The 23614-nt window shown below is 49.6% G+C and overlaps 1 protein-coding gene across 2 annotated transcripts; it reads right to left on the bottom strand.

Annotated features, from left to right (window-relative positions):
• Positions 1-2860: 2860 nt before the first annotated feature.
• LOC119956559 (cytidine deaminase-like) lies at positions 2861-23209 on the bottom strand. Of its 2 annotated transcripts, none has more exons than XM_038783859.1 (5): positions 23048-23209; positions 19983-20140; positions 8494-8605; positions 6734-6791; positions 2861-3216 (listed from the first exon to the last, which is right to left on the bottom strand). In XM_038783859.1, the coding sequence occupies exons 2-5, from the start codon at positions 20137-20139 to the stop codon at positions 3103-3105; spliced, it is 441 nt and encodes a 146-aa protein (XP_038639787.1). In that variant the 5' UTR covers position 20140; positions 23048-23209; the 3' UTR covers positions 2861-3102. The 2 variants fall into 2 exon arrangements, with proteins under 2 accessions (XP_038639787.1, XP_038639788.1); XM_038783860.1 differs by lacking the exon at positions 23048-23209 and adding an exon at positions 22557-22904.
• Positions 23210-23614: the final 405 nt, after the last annotated feature.

Here is a 23614-nt window from a genome sequence, read left to right as displayed (position 1 = left end):
GGGAAGAGAGGGGAGGGGGGGGAAGAGAGGGGAGGGGGGGGAAGAGAGGGGGGAGGGGGGGAAGAGAGGGGAGAGGGGGGGGGAAGAGAGGGGAGAGGGGGGGGGAAGAGAGGGGAGAGGGGGGGGGAAGAGAGGGGAGGGGGGGGGAAGAGAGGGGAGAGGGGGGGGGGAAGAGAGGGGAGAGGGGGGGGGAAGAGAGGGGAGAGGGGGGGGAAGAGAGGGGAGGGGGGGAAGAGAGGGGAGGGGGGGAAGAGAGGGGAGGGGGGGAAGAGAGGGGAGGGGGGGAAGAGAGGGGAGGGGGGGAAGAGAGGGGAGGGGGGGAAGAGAGGGGAGGGGGGGAAGAGAGGGGAGGGGGGGAAGAGAGGGGGGGGGGGAAGAGAGGGGAGGGGGGGGAAGAGAGGGGAGGGGGGGGGAAAGAGAGGGGAGGGGGGGGGAAGAGAGGGGAGGGGGGGGGAAGAGAGGGGAGGGGGGGAAGAGAGGGGAGGGGGGGGGAAGAGAGGGGAGGGGGGGAAGAGAGGGGAGGGGGGGGGGAAGAGAGGGGAGGGGGGGGGGAAGAGAGGGGAGGGGGGGAAGAGAGGGGAGGGGGGGGAAGAGAGGGGAGGGGGGGAAGAGAGGAGGGGGAAAAAGGGGGAGGAGGGGGAAAAAGGGGGAGGAGGGGGAAAAAGGGGGAGGAGGGGGAAAAAGGGGACGGGGAGGGGGAAAAAGGAGGGGAGGGGGAAAAGGGGGGGGCGTTGACTATGTTTATTTAATTTAAATTTATTTTTAAGTTATCTTGTTCACTTGGTGTGGGGGGGGGGGGGGTGATACATGCGATGCTACGGTCTTGGGGGTGTTATACTTATTATGTTGTTTTATTGTTGTTTGCTATTGTTTGTTATATTTTCTGTAAAAAATTTCAATAAAAATTATTTAAAAAAAAGAGAAAGTCAAGGATCCAGTTGCAGAGTGGAGAGCCAAGTCCTAGGTTTTGGAGCTTTGATACGAGCTTGGCTGGGATTATGGTGTTGAAGGCGGAGCTGTAGTCAATTATACATATTTTCTTTCAGTTCGATACTATCTTTAACCTCTTGAGTTAACCATGGATGGTGCGTCCTTCCCCGAGAGTCTTACTTTCCCAATTAATTTTTTTCCAATTAAGCGGCAATTTAATGTGTTCAATCCATCTAACCTGCACATCTTTTGGGTTGTGGGGGTGAAACCCACGCAGACACGGGGAGAACGTGCAAACTCCACACGGACAGTGACCCAGAGCCGGGATTCGATCCGGGTCCTCAGCGCCGTGAGGCAGCAATGCCTCTATTCTTATCTACTGCTGCATTGTCGGGTTTGCCCACTCTGTCCCTCCCTGAATACATTAATCGCATTTCCCTTATTCCTAACTTGCTCTTTTGCCTTGTCTTTTCTATTTAATTTATTGCATCTTCCCCAACTTGATCTCTCACACCCATTATTTAGTTTGAAGCCCTCAGTCCTGCCCTAGTTACGCGACTGACCAGAACTCCGTCTCCGTAAAGCTCCCCCTTTCCCCAGTGCCCATTGAACCGAAACCCATTTCTCCCAAACCAATCTTTGAGTCATGTATCTAACTCTGATCCTATTTACCCTGCACCAGTTTGCTAATCCAGAGATTATTACCCTCGAGGTTGTGTTCAATTTAGCCGTTGGCTACTCATTCTCCCTTAGTAGGACCTCTTTCTTATTCACTGGATCCTCCCATCAGACTGGAGGTTCCTCTCCAGCCCAGGAATGATGTCAGGGACAGCACTGGGAGTCAGCACAGCCTTCGGAATTCCTATTCTTCGTTCTAGAGGACTGTTGATTTGGCTCCAGCAAAGTGGAACATTTCCCAGGTGTATCCTGTCCATAAAACGAATCCAACCCAGCCAATGAGCTCTCCATCAATCTACTCTCCATCATCAGCAAAGTGCTGGATAGTGTCATCGATGGCACTTATTCAGCAATGACCTTCTCACTGATGCTCAGCTTGCGTTGTGCCAGGGTCACTCATTCATGGCACTGTTATTGAATACATTTAACGTAGAGGTAGGCGGATCCCTGACTCACAAGGGAGTTCAAGGTTTTTGGGGTGGGCAGAACGTGGAGTTGAGGTCACAATTGCATCAACCATGATCTTATTGAATGGTGGAGCAGGCTCGAGGGGCCGAGTGGCCTCTTTCTGTTCCTAATTTTTGTACGTTCCTATTTGGCCGAGTGTGGCATTTGGGAATTGGAGGAAACCCTCCACTGGCTAATGCCGATACTGAGCACAAAGGAAGATGGACGTGGTTATTGGAGCTGAATCATCTGTTTGTATCTCAATCCCAGAACATCACTGTAGGAGTTCCTCGGTAGTTTCTTGGCCGAAATATCTTCAGTTGTTTCATCAATGATATTCCTTCTATGATAAAATCAGAAGTGGAGATGTTTGTGGTTTTCACAATGTTCAGCACCATTCACATCTCTCCAATTGCAGTCCATGTCCAAATGCAGTGAGGCTTGGGCTGATAACTGGAAAGTTACATTTGTGCCACACAAATGCCAGGCAATGACCATCTCCAACAAGAGAGAATCTAAGCATCTTCCTATGACATTCATTAGCATTGCTGAAGCCCCACTAACAACAACCTGGGGGGTGCCATTGACTAGAAATTGATCTCGATCAACAATATAAATACTGTGTTGGGGCTGGGAATCCTGTAGCAGGTAACTCCCCAAAGCTGTCCACCATCTGCAAAGCACACGCAGGAGGATGACAGAATACTCAATATTTGCCTGGATGAATATGGCTCGACAATAGTCGAGCCATATTCCTCTCTCTCTCCTCTCTTTCACACTCTCAGAAAATAAGCAAATAAAATCATTTCATTCAAAATAACTTAATTGTATCACAACTTGATGTTTCTGAGTAATGGCTCAAATGTCACATCAAGTATCAAATTCAGAAATCTCCCATCCTTCCTGGAGACTTTTAAGAAGCTATGAATGTATTAGAAAATTACCAATCGGGTATAAGAGTAAAACTAAAAGTTCCGTGTTAACACCATGAGGCGAAAGCTCCCGGTCCTGAACAATTTCATCTGTAATCACTTCACGCATTGTCCACTATTTGGTTGTCAGGTCCCTGGGTCCAAAGGACATTGGCAGGAGTTCTTCAACAGTCATTGTCTTGTACGTCTTGTCTGGCTTTGTTAAGTGCACTTCCCACTTTGTTCCAAACTACAGCGACACACAGGGGAGGGAAGAAGGAGATTTGCTTTGGTAAATAAAATAAATATCAGTTCAAAATCTGGCATTATTGAAACAGACGTATCAAACCAACTGCCCCCAAGCCCCAGACCGATCTCCCCCCCAAGCCCCAGACTGACCCCCAAACCCCAGACTGACCCTAGACTGACCCCCAACCCGACCCCAGACCGACCCCCAAACCGACCTCCGACCCCCAAACCCCAGACTGATCTCACCCCCAAACCCCAGACTGACCCCCAAACCCCAGACTGACCCCCAAACCCCAGACCGATCCCCAAACCCCAGACTGACCCCAGACCGACCCCCAAACCGACCTCCGACCCCCAAACCCCAGACCGATCTCACCCCCAAACTCCAGACTGACCCCCAAACCACAGACTGACCCCAGACTGACCCCCAAACTGACCCCAGACTGACCCCCAAGCCCCAGATTGATCTCACCCCCAAACCCCAGACCGATCTCACCCCCAAACCCCAGACTGACCCCCAAACCCCAGACCGACCCCCAAATCCCAGACTGACCCCCAAATCCCAGACCGACCCCCAAATCCCAGACTGACCCCCAAATCCCAGACCGACCCCCAAATCCCAGACCGACCCCCAAATCCCAGACCGACCCCCAAATCCCAGACTGACCCCCAAATCCCAGACTGACCCCCAAACCCCAGACTGACCCCCAAATCCCAGACCGACCCCCAAATCCCAGACTGACCCCCAAATCCCAGACTGACCCCCAAATCCCAGACTGACCCCAAATCCCAGACTGACCCCCAAATCCCAGACTGACCCCCAAACCCCAGACTGACCCCCAAACCCCAGACCGACCCCCAAATCCCAGACTGACCCCCAAACCCCAGACTGACCCCCAAACCCCAGACTGACCCCCAAATCCCAGACTGACCCCCAAACCCCAGACTGGCCCCCAAACCCCAGACTGGCCCCCAAACCCCAGACTGACCCCCAAACCCCAGACCGACCCCCAAATCCCAGACTGACCCCCAAATCCCAGACTGACCCCCAAACCCCAGACTGACCCCCAAACCCCAGACCGACCCCCAAACCCCAGACTGACCCCCAAATCCCAGACTGACCCCCAAATCCCAGACCGACCCCCAAACCCCAGACTGACCCCCAAATCCCAGACCGACCCCCAAATCCCAGACTGACCCCCAAACCCCAGACCGGCCCCCAAACCCCAGACTGACCCCCAAACCCCAGACCGACCCCCAAACCGACACCCAAATCCCAGACTGACCCCCAAATCCCAGACTGACCCCCAAACCCCAGATTGACCCCCAAACCCCAGACCGACCCCCAAATCCCAGACCGACCCCCAAATCCCAGACCGACCCCCAAATCCCAGACTGACCCCCAAATCCCAGACTGACCCCCAAACCCCAGACCGACCCCCAAATACCAGACCGACCCCCAAATCCCAGACTGACCCCCAAACCCCAGACTGACCCCCAAACCCCAGACTGACCCCCAAATCCCAGACTGACCCCCAAATCCCAGACCGACCCCCCAAACCCCAGACCGACCCCCAAACCCCAGACTGACCCCCAAATCCCAGACCGACCCCCAAATCCCAGACTGACCCCCAAATCCCAGACTGACCCCCAAATCCCAGACCGACCCCCAAACCCCAGACTGACCCCCAAACCCCAGACTGACCCCAGACCGACCCCCAAACCCCAGACTGACCCCCAAATCCCAGACCGACCCCCAAATCCCAGACTGACCCCCAAACCCCAGACTGACCCCCAAACCGACCCCCAAACCCCAGACTGACCCCCAAATCCCAGACTGACCCCCAAATCCCAGACTGACCCCCACATCCCAGACCGACCCCCAAACCCCAGACTGACCCCAGACCGACCCCCAAACCCCAGACTGACCCCCAAATCCCAGACCGACCCCCAAATCCCAGACTGACCCCCAAACCCCAGACTGACCCCAGACCGACCCCCAAACCCCAGACTGACCCCCAAATCCCAGACCGACCCCCAAATCCCAGACCGACCCCCAAATCCCAGACCGACCCCCAAACCCCAGACTGACCCCCAAACCCCAGACTGACCCCCAAACCCCAGACTGGCCCCCAAACCCCAGACTGGCCCCCAAACCCCAGACTGACCCCCAAACCCCAGACCGACCCCCAAACCGACCCCCAAATCCCAGACTGACCCCCAAACCCCAGACTGACCCCCAAATCCCAGACTGACCCCCAAATCCCAGACTGACCCCCAAACCCCAGACTGACCCCCAAACCCCAGACCGACCCCCAAATCCCAGACCGACCCCCAAATCCCAGACTGACCCCCAAATCCCAGACTGACCCCCAAATCCCAGACTGACCCCCAAACCCCAGACCGATCCCCAAACCCCAGACTGACCCCCAAATCCCAGACTGACCCCCAAATCCCAGACCGACCCCCAAACCCCAGACTGACCCCGAGATCCCAGACCGACCCCCAAATCCCAGACTGACCCCCAAATCCCAGACTGACCCCCAAACCCCAGACTGACCCCCAAACCCCAGACCGACCCCCAAATCCCAGACCGACCCCCAAACCCCAGACTGACCCCCAAACCCCAGACTGACCCCCAAATCCCAGACCGATCCCCAAACCCCAGACTGACCCCCAAACCCCAGACTGACCCCCAAATCCCAGACTGACCCCCAAATCCCAGACTGACCCCCAAATCCCAGACTGACCCTCAAACCCCAGACTGACCCCCAAATCCCAGACTGACCCCCAAACCCCAGACTGACCCCCAAACCCCAGACCGACCCCCAAACCCCAGACCGACCCCCAAACCCCAGACTGACCCCCAAATCCCAGACCGACCCCCAAACCCCAGACTGACCCCCAAACCCCAGACTGACCCCAGACCGACCCCCAAACCCCAGACTGACCCCCAAATCCCAGACTGACCCCCAAATCCCAGACTGACCCCCAAACCCCAGACCGGCCCCCAAACCCCAGACTGACCCCCAGACCGACCCCCAAACCCCAGACTGACCCCCAAACCCCAGACTGACCCCCAAACCCCAGACTGACCCCAGACTGACCCCCAGACTGACCCCCAAACCCCAGACTGACCCCCAAATCCCAGACTGACCCCCAAACCCCAGACCGACCCCCAATCCCCAGACTGACCCCAGACCGACCCCCAAATCCCAGACTGACCCCCAAATCCCAGACTGACCCCCAAATCCCAGACTGACCCCAGACCGACCCCCAAATCCCAGACTGACCCCCAAACCCCAGACCGGCCCCCAAACCCCAGACTGACCCCCAAACCCCAGACCGACCCCCAAATCCCAGACTGACCCCCAAACCCCAGACCGACCCCCAAATCCCAGACCGATTATCAGAGGTTCTGCCATCCCGCTGCAGCTTTACAGCTGAACAATTGGGTTATAAATGAAATGATTGAATGGATTAAAGACCATGAGGTAAGAATTATAAAGAGGCCTCACCTCAACCATGACTTGCCTGCACGCACCGCACGGAACAATGAAATTATCTGATTTATCACTGAAAGGGAACAGAATGTTCACATTTATAAATAAATTTCAACCCTTATGTCTGCAGCTGGGATTTGAAATCTGAGCGTTTACAATAGTCCAGAAACATTGGGTGGGGTTCTCCGGCCATGCCGCCCGCCCGATGTCAATGGCCCGCGTCTCGCTGTGACGATGCCGGGGCAGAAGAATCCAGCACATTACAGCTACCATTCCCCACAACTGATTGGAATTCTACACGATTCCTGTTAATCCAGAATTTCTGGGATTTACAGCAACTTGCGTCTCATTTTGCAGAATTCCCTTGGACCATGTGAACATACAAAATAGGAGCAGGAGGAGGCCATTCTGTCCATTCAGCAAAGGTCATTCATGGCTGATCGAACTCGAAATCTAACTCTAATTTTTTTTTTTTAAATTTGGAGTACCCAATTCATTTTTTCCAATTAAGGGGAAATTTAGCGTGGCCAATCGACCTACCCTGCTCATCTTTGGGTTCTGGGGGTGAGACGCAGACACGGAGAATGTGCCAACTCCACATGGACAGTGACCCAGAGCCGGGATCGAACCTGGGTCCTTAATGCCGTGAGGCAGCAGTGCTAATCACTGCGCCACCGTGCTGCCCCTAACTGATAAATCTAACTGATATCTCTTAACTAATAAATATAGCTCTGCCATGAAAATATGCAATGGCTCCGTCTCCACTGTCTTCTGAGGTAGAGTTCCAAAGTTGCACAATCTGTCCTATTAGAATGATCCCTAGTTTTAAAACATTGCTCCCATGTTCTGGAATCACACACAAGAGGAAACAGCCTTTCCACGCCCACCTTGACAAAACCGTTCAGGATCTTGCGCACTTCAATAACGTCACCCCGCATTCTTCTAAACGCCATAAGAAGTCTTACAACACCAGGTTAAAGTCCAACAGGTTTGTTTCGAATCACTAGCTTTCGAAGCACAGCTCCTTCCTCAGGTGAATCTAAAGTCCAGTGGAGACAAGCCCAACGTTCCCTATAAGGCAACCCACTCATTCCAGGTATCGATACTGACCCTCCTCTGACCTGCCTCCAACATATTCACATCCTTCATTAAATAAGGAGACCAAAACTACACCCAGTATTCTAGATGTGGTCCCCCCACAATGCCCTGCAGAACTGAAGCATCACAACTTTACTTTTATGTTCAAATTCTCTCGTAATAAAGGATAGCCTTCCTGCTGTACCTACAGACTAACCGTTTGTGACTTCTGCACGAGAACATCTAAATGCCTCTGCACCTTGACATTCTGTAGTCACTCTCTGTTTCAGTAACATTCTGCTGTTTTATTCTTCCTGAACAACTTCATATTTTCCCACATTACATTCCACTGCCAGACTTCTTAACAACATACTTTCCTACCTATCTTTGTGTTGTCTGCAAATTTAGTTACCACGCCTTCGCTCCCCACATCTAAGGCCATGATGTAAATTGTAAAAAGTTGAGGCCCCTGTGAGACTCCGCTCACCACATCCTGCCAATCATATTTATGGACCCTCTTTGGAAGGTGAATCAGGAAGCAATGACTGAGGCACAACCCTGACTTTAAACTCTCTGTGACACAGGTGGGGAATCTCAGGTTTGACATCCCAGGGGAGAAGGGGTTAGATGAGACACAAAGTGAGTGTCTAGCTTGATAGATTTCTAATAAAGTACTACATCAGAGTCTAAGTCAGTACCTAGAAATAGCTATTGCCTTGAATTTTTTTGAACCTTCTGAGATAGCCTTGTGAATGGCAGTCCTTTCAGCACAGATTCCCAACGGAAAAGAGGAATTTTCAACATTGCAACCTGAAGAGGAAGAGATGAAATAAGTCAAATTATTAGGAACCTGCTGATCAGAGGGTTCATTTGCACAGATGCTGATCTCTCTGTGCGAGGGTTCATTTGAAGACTTCAACTTCCCCAATATTGACTGGGACTCTCTTAGTGCTAGGGGCTTGGGCGGGGCAGAGTTTGTAAGGAACATCCAGGAGGGCTTCTTAATACAATATGTAGATAGTCCAACTAGGTAAGGGGCTGTACTGGACCTGGTATTGGGGAATGAGCCCGGCCAGGTGGTAAAAATTTCAGTCGGGAGGCATTTCGGGAACAGTGACCACAATTCAGTAAGTTTTAAAGTGCTGGTGAACAAGGATAAGAGTGGTCCTCGGGTGAATGTGCTAAATTGGGGGAAGGCTAATTATAACAATATTAGTCGGGAACTGAAGAACCCAGATTGGGGGCGGATGTTTCAGGGCAAATCAACATCTGATATGTGGGAGGCTTTCAAATGTCAGTTGAAAGGAATTCAGGACCGGCATGTTCCTGTGTGGAAGAAGGATAAATACGGCAAATTTCAGGAACCTTGGATAACGAAGGATATTGTAGGCCCCATCAAAAAGAAAAAGGAAGCATTTGTCAGGGCTAGAAGGCTGGGAACAGACGAAACCTGTGTGGAATATAAGGAAAGTAGGAAGGAACTTAAGCAAGGAGTCAGGAGGGCTAAAACAGGTCGTGAAAAGTCATTGGCAAATAAGGTTAAGGAGGGTAGCCAGGGAAAGGGTTGGCCCACTGAAGGGGGGGGGGGGGGGAGAAATCTATGTGTGGAGCCAGAGGAAATGGGCGAGGTACTAAATGAATACTTTGCATTAGTATTCACCAAAGAGAAGGAATTGGTGGATGTTTAGTCTGGAAAAGGGTGTGTAGACAGCCTGGGTCACATTGAGATCCAAAAAGACAGTGTTGGGCATCTTGAAAAATATTAAGGTGAATAAATCCCCAGGGCCTGATGGGATCTACCCCAGAATACTGAAGGAGGCTAGAGAGGAAATTGCTGAGGCCTTGACAAAAATCTTTGGATCCTCACTGTCTTCAGGTGATGTCCCGGAGGACTGTAGAATAGCCAATGTTGTTCTTTTGTTAAGAAAGGTAGCAAGAATAATCCAGGGAACTACAGGCCGGTGAGCCTTACATCACTGGTAGGGAAATTACTGGAGAGATTTCTTCGAGACAGGATCTACTCCCATTTGGAAGCAAATGGTTGTATTAGCGAGAGGCAGCACGGTTTTGTGAATGGGAGGTCGTGCCCAACTAACTTGATAGAGTTTTTCAAAGAGGTCACAAAGATGATTGATGCAGGTAGGGCAGTGGGTGTTGTCTATATGGACTTCAGTAAGGCCTTTGACAAGGTCCCTCATGGCAGACTGGTACAAAAGGTGAAGTCACACGCGATCAGAGGTGAGCTGGCAAGATGGATACAGAACTAGCTAGGTCATAGAAGGCAGAGAGTAGCAATGGAAGGGTGCTTTTCTGATTGGAGGGCTGTGACTAGTGGTGTTCCGCAGGGATCAGTGCTGGGACTTTGCTGTTTGTAGTATATATACATTATTTGGAGTAAAATGTAACTGGTTTGATTAGTAAGTTTGCGGACGACACAAAGGTTGGTGGAATTGCGGAGAGCGATGAGGACTGTCAGAGGATACAGCAGGGTTTAGATCGTTTGGAGACTTGGGCGGAGAGATGGCAGATGGAGTTTAATTCGGACAAATGTGAGGTGATGCATTTTGGAAGGTCTAATACAGGTAGGGAATATACAGTGAATGGTAGAACCCTCAAGAGTATTGAAAGTCAGAGAGATCTAGGTGTACAGGTCCACAGGTCACTGAAAGGGGAAACACAGGTGGAGAAGGTAGTCAAGCAGGCATACGGCATGCTTGCCTTCATTGGCCGGGGCATTGAGTATAAGAACTGGCAAGTCATGTTGCAGCTGTATACATAGAACATAGAACAGTACAGCACAGAACAGGCCCTTCGGCCCTCAATGTTGTGCCGAGCCATGATCACCCTACTCAAACCCACGTATCCACCCTATACCCGTAACCCAACCCCCCCCTTAACCTTACTTTTATTAGGACACTACGGGCAATTTAGCATGGCCAATCTACCTAACCCGCACATCTTTGGACTGTGGGAGGAAACCGGAGCACCCGGAGGAAACCCACGCACACATGGGGAGGACGTGCATACTCCACACAGACAGTGACCCAGTCGGGAATCGAACCTGGGACCCTGGAGCTGTGAAGCATTTATGCTAACCACCATGCTACCCTGCTGCCCCTTAGTTATAGGTATAGAACCATAGTTAGGGCACACTTGGAGTATAGTGTTCAATTCTGGAAGCCACATTACCAGAAGGATGTGGAGGCGAGAGAGGGTGCAGAAGAGATTTACCAGGATGTTGCCTGGTATGGAGGGCATTAGATATGAACAGCGGTTGAATAAACTCGGTTTGTTCTCACTGGAACGAAGGAGGTTGAGGGGAGACCTGATAGAGGTCTACAAAATTATGAGGGGCATAGACAGAGTGGATAGTCAGAGGCTTTTTCCCCAGGGTAGAGGGGTCAATTACTATAGAGCATAGGTTTAAGGTGCAAGGTTTAGAAGAGATGTACGAGGCAATTTTTTTTACACAGAGGGTAGTGGGTGCCTGGAACTCGCTGCCGGAGGAGGTGGTGGAAGCAGGGACGATAGTGACGTTTCAGGGGCATCTTGACAAATACATGGATAGGATGGGAATAGAGGGATACGGACCCAGGAAGTGCAGAAGATTTTAGTTTAGACGGGCAGTATGGTCGGCACAGGCTTGGAGGGCCGAAGGGCCTGTTCCTGTGCTGTACTTTTCTTTGTTCTTTGTATAAGCAACTCTTAAAAATCAAGAGATTCAGTTTAAAAATTGTGAGTTGCTATTTTTACAAACATAAACCGATATGGATCAACCGTTGATTTCTAAAGATTATTATTTAATCTTTAGCAGGTCAGAGTTCTTCACAAAAGTTATATTATTGTCCATTTGAGTGGAAGAACTTTCAGCGACCATATCCCTGAGTCCCAAAGACACCTGAAGATCATCCCACCCAAAAAATAGACAAGCTAATTTGCAAACATTCAGGGTGGTTGTCTAAGATGAACATGCACCCCCCCCCCCCCCCCCCCCCAACCATAGGCTAATGAGGGGCCAAACAGATGATTTCGGACTCCTTGTGCAAATAGAACGTCCTGGACATTAGACATGCTCCCACCATTGGGGTGGTGTCCCTAGGAAGGCAGTTAAACCTATATATGTCATTCAATCCTATAGGTCCCCCTGTGATTGTTGCTTATAAACATTTACCTGCTATGCAGCTGAAACTGAGCAGAACCACTATACACTGCAGCCCCAAAGTACAAAACCCTTTTCACATAATCCTTCCTATACCCTCACTTGCAGCAGCAAATACAGAATAAACTTGAACAATACCTGAGGTTTATGTATTAGTTGCTTTCGCGGGCGGCACAGTGGTTAGCACCGCTGCCTTTCAGCGCTGAGGACCCGGATTCGATCCCGGCTCTGGGTCACTGTCCGTGTGCAGTTTGCACATTCTCCCCCTGTTTGCGTGGGTCTCACCCCCCACAACCCAAAAGATGTGCAGGGTAGGTGGATTGGCCGCACTAAATTGTCCCTTAATTGGAGAAAAAATATTTGGGAACTCTAACTTTATTTTTTAAATTGGTTACTTTCAAAGCGTCACCAGTAACACAGGAGCAGAATAACCAACTAAAGCTGTCTGCCAATGTCAAATTAAATTTGAATGGAGGTGATAAAATATATCACAAAATACCAACGACAGGTTTCAACCTGGCCATGATCAGTTTTAGATGGAAACCGTTCCCATCCCATAATACTGCTCGAGTCGCTGCTAACACCCTGCTGTATTCCACAGGTCCCAGTAAAACATTACCCAGGAGCTCAGTAATGACCTTCACCAACAAACTCCCCCAGCTCACAGTTTAAGTAGCTGACACGGGTGCTGATCTCTCTGTACGAGGGTTCATTTGCACGGGTGCTGATCTCTCTGTACGAGGGTTCATTTGCACGGGTGCCGATCTCTCTGTACGAGGGTTCATTTGCACGGGTGCCGATCTCTCTGTACGAGGGTTCATTTGCACGGGTGCTGATCTCTCTGTGCCTCGTCCAAACGGCTGAGCTCACACAAACTGAGAGAGAGACCTATAGCCATTCGGGTCTTCACACCTTCACTGACTCTGCTCGCACTTGGCTTTCACTCCCAGGTACTTGACAGCAGGAATGACTGGCTGGAGGCAGGAACAGGATCCCTGGCTCCTTCCACCCCCCCCCCCCCCCCCCCCCCCCCCCACCCCCACCCTGCCTTCCCAAATTGTTCTGAGGCCAATAGTAATAGGAACATAGAAAATAGGAGCAGGAGGAGGCCATTCAGCTCTTTGAGCCGCTCCGCCATTCATTATGATCGTGGCTGATCATCCTTACTCAATAGCCTAATCCCGATTTCCCCCAGATCCTTTGATCCCATTCGCCCCAAGTCCAATATCTAACTGCTTGTGGAAAACATACAATGTTTTGGCCTCAATTACTTTCTGTGGTAATGAATCCACAGGCCGGCCACTCTCTGGGTGAAGAAATCTCTCCTAATCAGTCCTAAAAGGTCTACCCCGTATCATCAGACTACGTCTCCTGGTTCTGGACACCCCCCACCATCGGGAACATCCTGCATCTACCCTGTCCAGTCCTGTTCGAATTTTATAGGTTTCTATGCGATTCTTCCCCCTCATTCTTTTGAACTCCAGCCAATACAATCTTAACTGATTCAATGTCTCCTCATACGTCAGTCTTGCCATCCCAGGAATCAGTCTGGTACTCCCTCTGGAGCTAGAATATCCTCTAGAGCAAGAACATCCTTCCTCAGATAAGGAGACCAAATCTGCACACAATACTCCAGGCGTGGCCTCACCAAGGCCCTGTATAATTGCAGCGAGACATCCCTGTTCCTGTACTCTAATCCTCTCGCAATGAAGGCCAACATACCATTTACCTGCTGTACCTGCATGCTTATCTTCAGTGACTGGTGTATGAGGACACCCAGGTCTCATCCCACATTGCCCTCTCCTAATTTATGGCCATTCAGATAATGATCTGCCTTCTTGGTTTTGCTACCAAAGTGGATAACCTCCCATTTCTCCGAATTATACTGCATCTGCCATTCATTTGCCCACTCACTCAACTTGTCAAAATCACACTGAAGGATCTCTGCATCCTCCTCACAGCTCACCCTCCCACATAACCTGGTGTCATCTGCAAATTTGGAGATATTACATTTTGTTCCCTCAACTAAATGATTTAAAAAAAAATTTAGAGTTCCCCATTATTTTCTTTTCCAATGAAGGGGCAATTTAGCGTGGCCAATCCACCTGCCCTGCACTTCTTTGGGTTGTGGGGGTGAGACACACGGCGAGAATGTGCAAACTCCACAAGGACAGTGACTCGGGGCCAGGATCGAACCCAGGTCCTCGGCACCATGAGGCAGCATTGCTAACCACTGCGCCACCGTGCTGCCACCTCATCTAAATCATTAATGTATATTGTGAAGAGCTGGGGTCTGAGCACCAATCCCTGTGGTACCCCACTAGTCACTCTCTGCTAATTTGAAAAAGATCCGTTAATTCCTACTCTCTGTTTCCTGTCTACCAACCGGTTTTCTATCCACCTCAATACGCTACCCCTAATCCCGTGTGCTTTAGTTTTACACGCTAATCTTTCATGCAGGACTTTGTCGAAAGCCTTCCGAAAGTCCAAATAAACCACATCCACTGGCTCCCCCTCATCAATTCTCATAGTTATATCCTCGAAGAATTCCAGTCGATTTGTCAAGCATGATTTCCTCTTCCTAAATCCATGCTGACTCTGTCAGAGCTCTGCTAGTAAATCTTTGATAATGGATTTTCCCCACTACCGACGTGACGACAGGCTTACTGGGCAATATTTCCCTGCTTTCTCTCTACCTCTCTTTTTAAATAGTGGAGTTACATTAGCTACCCTCCAATCTGCAGGGAGTGTTCCAGAGTCAAAAGAAACCTGGAAGACCACCAATGCATCCACTATTTCTGGAATCACTTCCTCAAGTACACTGGGATGTAGATTATCAGGCCCTGGGGATTGATCGGCTTCAATCCCATCAATTATCCCAACACCATTTCTCTGTTGATATTGATGTCCTGCAGTAGCCTTTACGACTACTTCTGTTGCGATAACACAATTGGGACAGACAGATTGAAGCTGACTTTAGACAGTTATGGAACGGGGATATATATCAGTTCAATAACGGTTCCTTTGTACAAAAAAAAAGCAAAATACAGACCAATAACATGAAACAGTAAACACAAAACACAGCAAGCAAGACATCAGCAGCAAAGTCAACCGGTTTCCCCCCCTGGTTATGGAGTATGAGGGATGCCCAATAATGCAAATAGTACACAAGTTATTTTGTACACAAATTCATTAACAAGGTCTGATCCCTTCTCACAAATGGCAAGAGTGGGAGAGTTCCCTGGTCAGCTATTGTGCAGAAGGTAACAGCAAACTATTGCAGTGCTTTGCCGACCATCACCGTGGATCAAACCAATGGAAGTCTATAGTCACCAAGAGCCTCTCATAGGGCATGGTACCTGGGTAGGGGGGTGGGGGGACGACTTAATTCTCACGAACGACCACTGGTGTTCATCAGGAATAAAAAACAAACATGTTCCTTCCTCACTTCATAACAGAAATGTTTTGTGCTGTTATAGTCAACTTGGCACAGCGTGTGCTGTGTCAGCTACTTAAACTGTGAGCTGGGGGAGTTTGTTGGTGAAGGTCATTACTGAGCTCCTGGGTAATGTTTTACTGGGACCTGTGGAATACAGCAGGGTGTTAGCAGCGACTCGAGCAGTATTATGGGATGGGAACGGTTTCCATCTAAAACTGATCATGGCCAGGTTGAAACCTGTCGTTGGTATTTTGTGATATATTTTATCACCTCCATTCAAATTTAATTTGACATTGGCAGACAGCTTTAGTTGGTTATTCTGCTCCTGTGTTACTGGTGACGCTTTGAAAGTAACCAATTTAAAAAATAAAGTTAGAGTTCCCAAATATTTTTTCTCCAATTAAGGGACAATTTAGTGCGGCCAATCCACCTACCCTGCACATCTTTTGGGTTGTGGGGGGTGAGACCCACGCAAACAGGGGGAGAATGTGCAAACTGCACACGGACAGTGACCCAGAGCCGGGATCGAATCCGGGTCCTCAGTGCTGTAAGGCAGCGGTGCTAACCACTGTGCCACTGTGCCGCCCGCGAAAGCAACTAATACATAAACCTCAGGTATTGTTCAAGTTTATTCTGTATTTGCTGCTGCAAGTGAGGGTATAGGAAGGATTATGTGAAAAGGGTTTTGTACTTTGGGGCTGCAGTGTATAGTGGTTCTGCTCAGTTTCAGCTGCATAGCAGGTAAATGTTTATAAGCAACAGTCACAGGGGGACCTATAGGATTGAATGACATATATAGGTTTAACTGCCTTCCTAGGGACACCACCCCAATGGTGGGAGCATGTCTAATGTCCAGGACGTTCTATTTGCACAAGGAGTCCGAAATCATCTGTTTGGCCCCTCATTAGCCTATGGTTGGGGGGGGGGGGGGGGGGGGGGGGGTGCATGTTCATCTTAGACAACCACCCTGAATGTTTGCAAATTAGCTTGTCTATTTTTTGGGTGGGATGATCTTCAGGTGTCTTTGGGACTCAGGGATATGGTCGCTGAAAGTTCTTCCACTCAAATGGACAATAATATAACTTTTGTGAAGAACTCTGACCTGCTAAAGATTAAATAATAATCTTTAGAAATCAACGGTTGATCCATATCGGTTTATGTTTGTAAAAATAGCAACTCACAATTTTTAAACTGAATCTCTTGATTTTTAAGAGTTGCTTATACAAAGAACAAAGAAAAGTACAGCACAGGAACAGGCCCTTCGGCCCTCCAAGCCTGTGCCGACCATACTGCCCGTCTAAACTAAAATCTTCTGCACTTCCTGGGTCCGTATCCCTCTATTCCCATCCTATCCATGTATTTGTCAAGATGCCCCTGAAACGTCACTATCGTCCCTGCTTCCACCACCTCCTCCGGCAGCGAGTTCCAGGCACCCACTACCCTCTGTGTAAAAACAATTGCCTCGTACATCTCTTCTAAACCTTGCACCTTAAACCTATGCTCTATAGTAATTGACCCCTCTACCCTGGGGAAAAAGCCTCTGACTATCCACTCTGTCTATGCCCCTCATAATTTTGTAGACCTCTATCAGGTCTCCCCTCAACCTCCTTCGTTCCAGTGAGAACAAACCGAGTTTATTCAACCGCTGTTCATATCTAATGCCCTCCATACCAGGCAACATCCTGGTAAATCTCTTCTGCACCCTCTCTCGCCTCCACATCCTTCTGGTAATGTGGCTTCCAGAATTGAACACTATACTCCAAGTGTGCCCTAACTATGGTTCTATACAGCTGCAACATGACTTGCCAATTCTTATACTCAATGCCCCGGCCAATGAAGGCAAGCATGCCGTATGCCTGCTTGACGACCTTCTCCACCTGTGTTTCCCCTTCAGTGGGCCAACCCTTTCCCTGGCTACCCTCCTTAACCCTATTTGCCAATGACTTTTCGCGACCTGTTTTAGCCCTCCTGACTCCTTGCTTAAGTTCCTTCCTACTTTCCTTATATTCCACACAGGCTTCGTCTGTTCCCAGCCTTCTAGCCCTGACAAATGCCTCCTTTTTCTTTTTGATGAGGCCTACAATATCTCTCATTATCCAAGGTTCCTGAAATTTGCCGTATTTATCCTTCTTCCTCACAGGAACATGCCGGTCCTGAATTCCTTTCAACTGACATTTGAAAACCTCCCACATGTCAGATGTTGATTTACCCTCAAACATCCGCCCCCAATCTAGGTTCTTCAGTTCCCGCCTAATATTGTTATAATTAGCTTTCCCCCAATTTAGCACATTCACCCGAGGACCACTCTTATCCTTGTCCACCAGCACTTTAAAACTTACTGAATTGTGGTCACTGTTCCCGAAATGCTCCCCGACTGAAACTTCTACCACCTGGCCGGGCTCATTCCCCAATATCAGGTCCAGTACAGCCCCTTACCTAGTTGGACTATCTACATATTGTATTAAGAAGCCCTCCTGGATGTTCCTTACAAACTCTGCCCCGCCCAAGCCCCTAGCACTAAGTGAGTCCCAGTCAATATTGAGGAAGTTGAAGTCTTCCATCACAATAACCCTGTTGCTTTTTCTCCTTTCCAAAATCTGTCTACCTATCTGCTCCTCTATCTCCTGCTGGCTGTTGGGTGGCCTGTAGTAAACCCCCAACATTGTGACTGCAGCCTTCTTATTCCTGATCTCTGCTGGTATAGCCTCACTGCCCTCTGAGGTGTCCTCCCGTAGTATAGCTGTGATATTCTCCCTAACCAGGAGCGCAACTCCACCACCCCTTTTACCTCCCCCTCTATCGTGCCTGAAACATCTAAATCCTGGAATGTTCAGCTGCCAATCCTGTCCTTCCCTCAACCAGGTCTCTGTAATGGCAACAACATCATAGTTCCAAGTACTAATCCAAGCTCTTAAGTTCATCTGCCTTACCTGTTATACTTGTTGCATTAATACATATACACTTCAGGCCACCAGACCCGCTGTGATGCAACCCTTCCTTTTTATACAGGTGACACCTGCCCCGGAAGAGCTCCCAGTGGTCCAGATAACTGAAACCCTCCCTCCTACACCAGCTGTTTAGCCACGTGTTTAGCTGCTCTATCTTCCTATTTCTAGCCTCACTGGCACGTGGCACAGGGAGTAATCCTGAGATTACAACCCGAGAGGTTCTGTCTTTAACTTTCTGCCTAGCTCCCTGAACTCCTGCTGCAGGACCTCATGCCCCTTCCTGCCAATGTCGTTAGTACCAATATGTACAACGACCTCTGCCTGTTTGCCCTCCCCCTTCAGGATGCCCACTACCCGTTCTAAGACATCCTGGACCCTGGCACCAGGGAGGCAACAGACCATCCTGGAGTCTCTTTCATGTCCACAGAAGCGCCTGTCTTTGCCCCTGACTATAGAGTCCCCTATGACTATTGCTCTTCTGCGCATTGGCCCTCCCTTCTGAGCATCAGAGCCAGCCGTGGTGCCACTGCTCTGGCTGCTGCTGTTTTCCCCGATAGGCTATTCCCCCCAACAGTATCCAAAGGGGTATACCTGTTAGAGAGGGGGACAACCACAGGGGATTCCTGCACTGACTGCCTGCCCCTTCTGGTGGTCACCCATCTCTCTGCCTGCACCTTGGGTGTGACCACATCTATATAACTGCTATCTATGACGCTTTCCGCCACCTGCGATGCTCCTAAGTGCATCCAACTGCTGCTCCAACCGAGCCACACGGTCTGTGAGGGGCTCCAGTTGGGGGCACTTTCTGCAGATGAAGCAATCCGGGACACTGGAAGCCTCCCGGACCTGCCACATCTCACAGTCAAAGCTCTGCACCCCTCTAATTGACATTGTGCTAATTAATTAGTAAATTAAATTAAACATTTAAAAAAAAAGTTACTGTTAAAGCACTAGATTTCCACTATAAATGTAAAAGCTAATCTCTGGTTTAGATATCCCTCTAAATTATGATTAAGTAATTAATTAATTATGTTTAATTAGTTTAACAATGTTTAATTTTTAAATTTAGTGCAGATTCCCTATCAGCCAATCTGGTCACAGCTTTCCTGTGACGTCACTTTTCAGTGCCCCCCCCCCAGTTACAAAGCCAAACGAAGGAAACGGAACAAAAAGGGAAACAGCACCTCCTCCCACTCCGCGCCGAATTACCATACTGCCCAAATGACCAAGTTCCAATTCCCACTCTGGCTGTGTCTCCTTCACCTGCGCAAAGCTATGGTTGTGAGTCTGTGATATTGAAATTACTGGCATATAGTTAACTGCAGGCACATGGGGTTAGAATACCACTGGTGTGACGGGTAAACAGTTTGCTTCCATGTGGGAATATTTGTCTGCTTCATAGGAGCTGGGTCAGATGTGATGGTGATTGGGGAAAGGACAGGGAAACGGGGTTAAGGGAACCAGTGGAAACAGTGCAGGATCTGATCTCAAGCTCCATCTCAGTGGCTACTGGCAATTCCCGTTAACTGGGTGGAAAAGTTATTCGTCAAGTCAGGGTCTTCCTCATCGATGGCTCTTTTAGTTAAAATTCAGGGATGAAGACATGAAGCACATGAGGAGAAAGTGATGAAGATTGCTTACCTGTGAAGACCTTTCCATCCTCCGTCAGTAAAGCGGCTCCAACCGGGAACTTGCTGTATGGACAATATGCAAATGACTTGGCCTCTTGGCTTTTACTAACTAACTTTTCCACTTCCTCCTTTTTCTGGAGGGCAGTTGGTGCTGTGGGAGTACACATCCTGTCACAGACAAACATCACTTTTAGTAAATGGCAAGATGGTCAGGGAACTCATTAATACCCAGTATGTCTTCAGTTGTCTGTCCGACTGTGGCCCCGTTAACTAATACCAGCTATGTTGCAGTGTGGGTAAACACTGAACTTCACTGACCGTTACCCTGTCAGCTATAACCAGGGTTCCTGTGTGTCTGCGTCTCTGTGTGTGTCTGAGTGTGTGTGTGTGTGTGTCTGTCTGAGTGTGTGAGTTGAGTTGAGATCAGATGTGCTGGAGAGGGTGGAGGAAGTGGGTGGACGATTGGGGAGTGGGTGGACGATTGGGGAGTGGGTGGACGATTGGGGAGTGGGTGGACGATTGGGGAGTGGGTGGACGATTGGGGAGTGGGTGGACGATTGGGGAGTGGGTGGACGATTGGGGAGTGGGTGGACGATTGGGGAGTGGGTGGACGATTGGGGAGTGGGTGGACGATTGGGGAGTGGGTGGACGATTGGGGAGTGGGTGGACGATTGGGGAGTGGGTGGACGATTGGGGAGTGGGTGGACGATTGGGGAGTGGGTGGACGATTGGGGAGTGGGTGGACGATTGGGGAGTGGGTGGACGATTGGGGAGTGGGTGGACGATTGGGGAGTGGGTGGACGATTGGGGAGTGGGTGGACGATTGGGGAGTGGGTGGACGATTGGGGAGTGGGTGGACGATTGGGGAGTGGGTGGACGATTGGGGAGTGGGTGGACGATTGGGGAGTGGGTGGACGATTGGGGAGTGGGTGGACGATTGGGGAGTGGGTGGACGATTGGGGAGTGGGTGGACGATTGGGGAGTGGGTGGACGATTGGGGAGTGGGTGGACGATTGGGGAGTGGGTGGACGATTGGGGAGTGGGTGGACGATTGGGGAGTGGGTGGACGATTGGGGAGTGGGTGGACGATTGGGGAGTGGGTGGACGATTGGGGAGTGGGTGGACGATTGGGGAGTGGGTGGACGATTGGGGAGTGGGTGGACGATTGGGGAGTGGGTGGACGATTGGGGAGTGGGTGGACGATTGGGGAGTGGGTGGACGATTGGGGAGTGGGTGGACGATTGGGGAGTGGGTGGACGATTGGGGAGTGGGTGGACGATTGGGGAGTGGGTGGACGATTGGGGAGTGGGTGGACGATTGGGGAGTGGGTGGACGATTGGGGAGTGGGTGGACGATTGGGGAGTGGGTGGACGATTGGGGAGTGGGTGGACGATTGGGGAGTGGGTGGACGATTGGGGAGTGGGTGGACGATTGGGGAGTGGGTGGACGATTGGGGAGTGGGTGGACGATTGGGGAGTGGGTGGGAGCAGGGATGAGCTGCAGAGTTTGTTAGGGGTGGAGTGGACGGCAAATGTGCGGAGATCCCATAGACAGAGTCAGAGAGAGAGAGACAGACAGACAGACAGACACAGAGACACAGAGCGAGAGAGAGACACACTGACACAGAGAAAGGGACAGACAGACAATGACAGAGAGACAGAGAGAGAGAGAGAGTGAGAGAGAGAGGCAGACAGACAGAGAGAGGGAGAGAGAGAGACAGACAGACAATGACAGAGAGAGAGAGTGAGAGAGAGAGGCAGACAGACAGACAGAGAGAGGGAGAGATAAACAGACAGTGACACAGAGAGTGAGAGAGAGAGGCAGACAGACAGAGAGAGACAGACAGACGGATGCTGAATCATGGAGCTCCTGACAGTGGGGGGTCCTGCTTGGGCCTGTTTCACATTGTCAGCAATCCTTTGTTTTCTTATTGTAACAATTCTTCATTTACAAGCCAGGATATAAAATATCAGATCATCATCCTCACAGAAGATAAAATCACCTCCCAGCCATTATCATCACATTTAATATACAGCTAATCTATGTGATCAGAAGGCCATCACTATAGATATGGTACATATAAAACCTTAAAACAGCCTTATTAAGATTTTCCAAAGCCCACTTACAGTTTAGATATTGTTCAGTAATGAGATCAAATATCTGCTGAGTTGTCTGGCTGAGTATTGTACCGAATAGTGAAGTTACACATGACAAACCCTCCCCAATATGGAGAGGATGGACATATATAGAGGGTGAATAAACTAGACAACAATATTTGAATGCACAGTGCTGCCAGTATGGAGAGATTTACCTTCCCACCATATTCATTACAGATTGAACATGAGGAAAGGTCGACTGGCTCTCCAGCCTTTCCCAGCTCTCATTCCTTATCAATCACAAAACATACATTCATCATCTCTCCTCCTTCACCCAGAATCAGGCAAGGTAAATGGAAGAGACAGAGGACAGGTTTAATAAAACTTAGTCCAACTAGAGGGGGAAAAAACTGGGAAATTCCCCTCTGACCCCCTTAAGCAACTAAAGCTAGTCCAGGAGATAACGTTAATTCTAACCAGAAACTCACCTCTTGTACAAGCCAGGAACAGGCTTGTTGAGGAAATACAAGAAATCAGCATTCACTGCATGAGATCCCAGGTCCACTATTCTCTGGGATCTGACTCAGTCTTTACAAATCTTGCAGCATAACAACTGTTCCCTCTGGAGTTATTCAGTTGAAACAATTGTTCTAAATAAACACAATCTGTTTGCTGAAATTGAAGGACAAGCACGTAGTTCTTTCTGTCAATAAAGTCTAAACAAGGTGGCGATGTTATTTTTCTGGTCTTTGAGAGTCCACGTCATATTAGCTATGATGGTCCCAGAACATGTTCCTGGACTATAGGGAGTGTGAGCTCTGGACTCTGCTCCCTCTTTCGGTGCAAGTTTGGACCGAATAATGATCAGTGTGAGGGAGATGCCAGAAATCGGCTGAATGATGGCCCCTCCCCCTTTCAAAACTGCAACTTAACCCAGCAAGATGGTGCAAGTACGTAAACATTTCAAAATGATTCCTACCTCTTTGCCAAGGTTTGCCGTTTAGAAATATTCTGCTTCCCCCTGAATTCCAAAAACTACATCTCAGCTCAAGCTTCAGTGCGGCACAGGGACAGCAGACTGCACAATGCACCAGAGTTAGTCCGAGCCAGGAGAGAGAGAGATAGGTCGCAAGTTACCGAGTAAAATGCATCACTAACAATGGGAGGAGCCTTTCTGGCAACAGTCAATGAAGCTGCCAATAACCTGCAACAGGAGATTAAAAGATAGCGAGAGAGAGGGATTCCTGGTTGTGTGATGTAGAGAAAGAACTCGTGGTCTTTCTCACCACCATTCTTTTTACAAATTTCTTCTCAATATGCTGATATAATGTTATTCACCTCCCCGAACAGGCGCCGGAATGTGGCGACTAGGGGCTTTTCACAGTAACTTCATTTGAAGCCTACTCGTGACAATAAGCGATTTTCATTTCATTTCACAAAAACTAACTCAAACACTCAGGCAACAAGTTTATTTAAATATGCCCAAGAGTTTAAAACAAATAGGCGAGAGAAAAATCCAATGATGAAGCAGGGAGCAGGGGGCAGC

The sequence above is a fragment of the Scyliorhinus canicula genome, chromosome 23 (assembly GCF_902713615.1).
Source record: "Scyliorhinus canicula chromosome 23, sScyCan1.1, whole genome shotgun sequence".
Classification (NCBI taxonomy): Eukaryota; Metazoa; Chordata; class Chondrichthyes; order Carcharhiniformes; family Scyliorhinidae; genus Scyliorhinus; species Scyliorhinus canicula.
The sequence above is the reverse complement of the archived record's forward strand: the minus strand, read 5'-3'. Positions and strand labels throughout refer to the sequence as shown.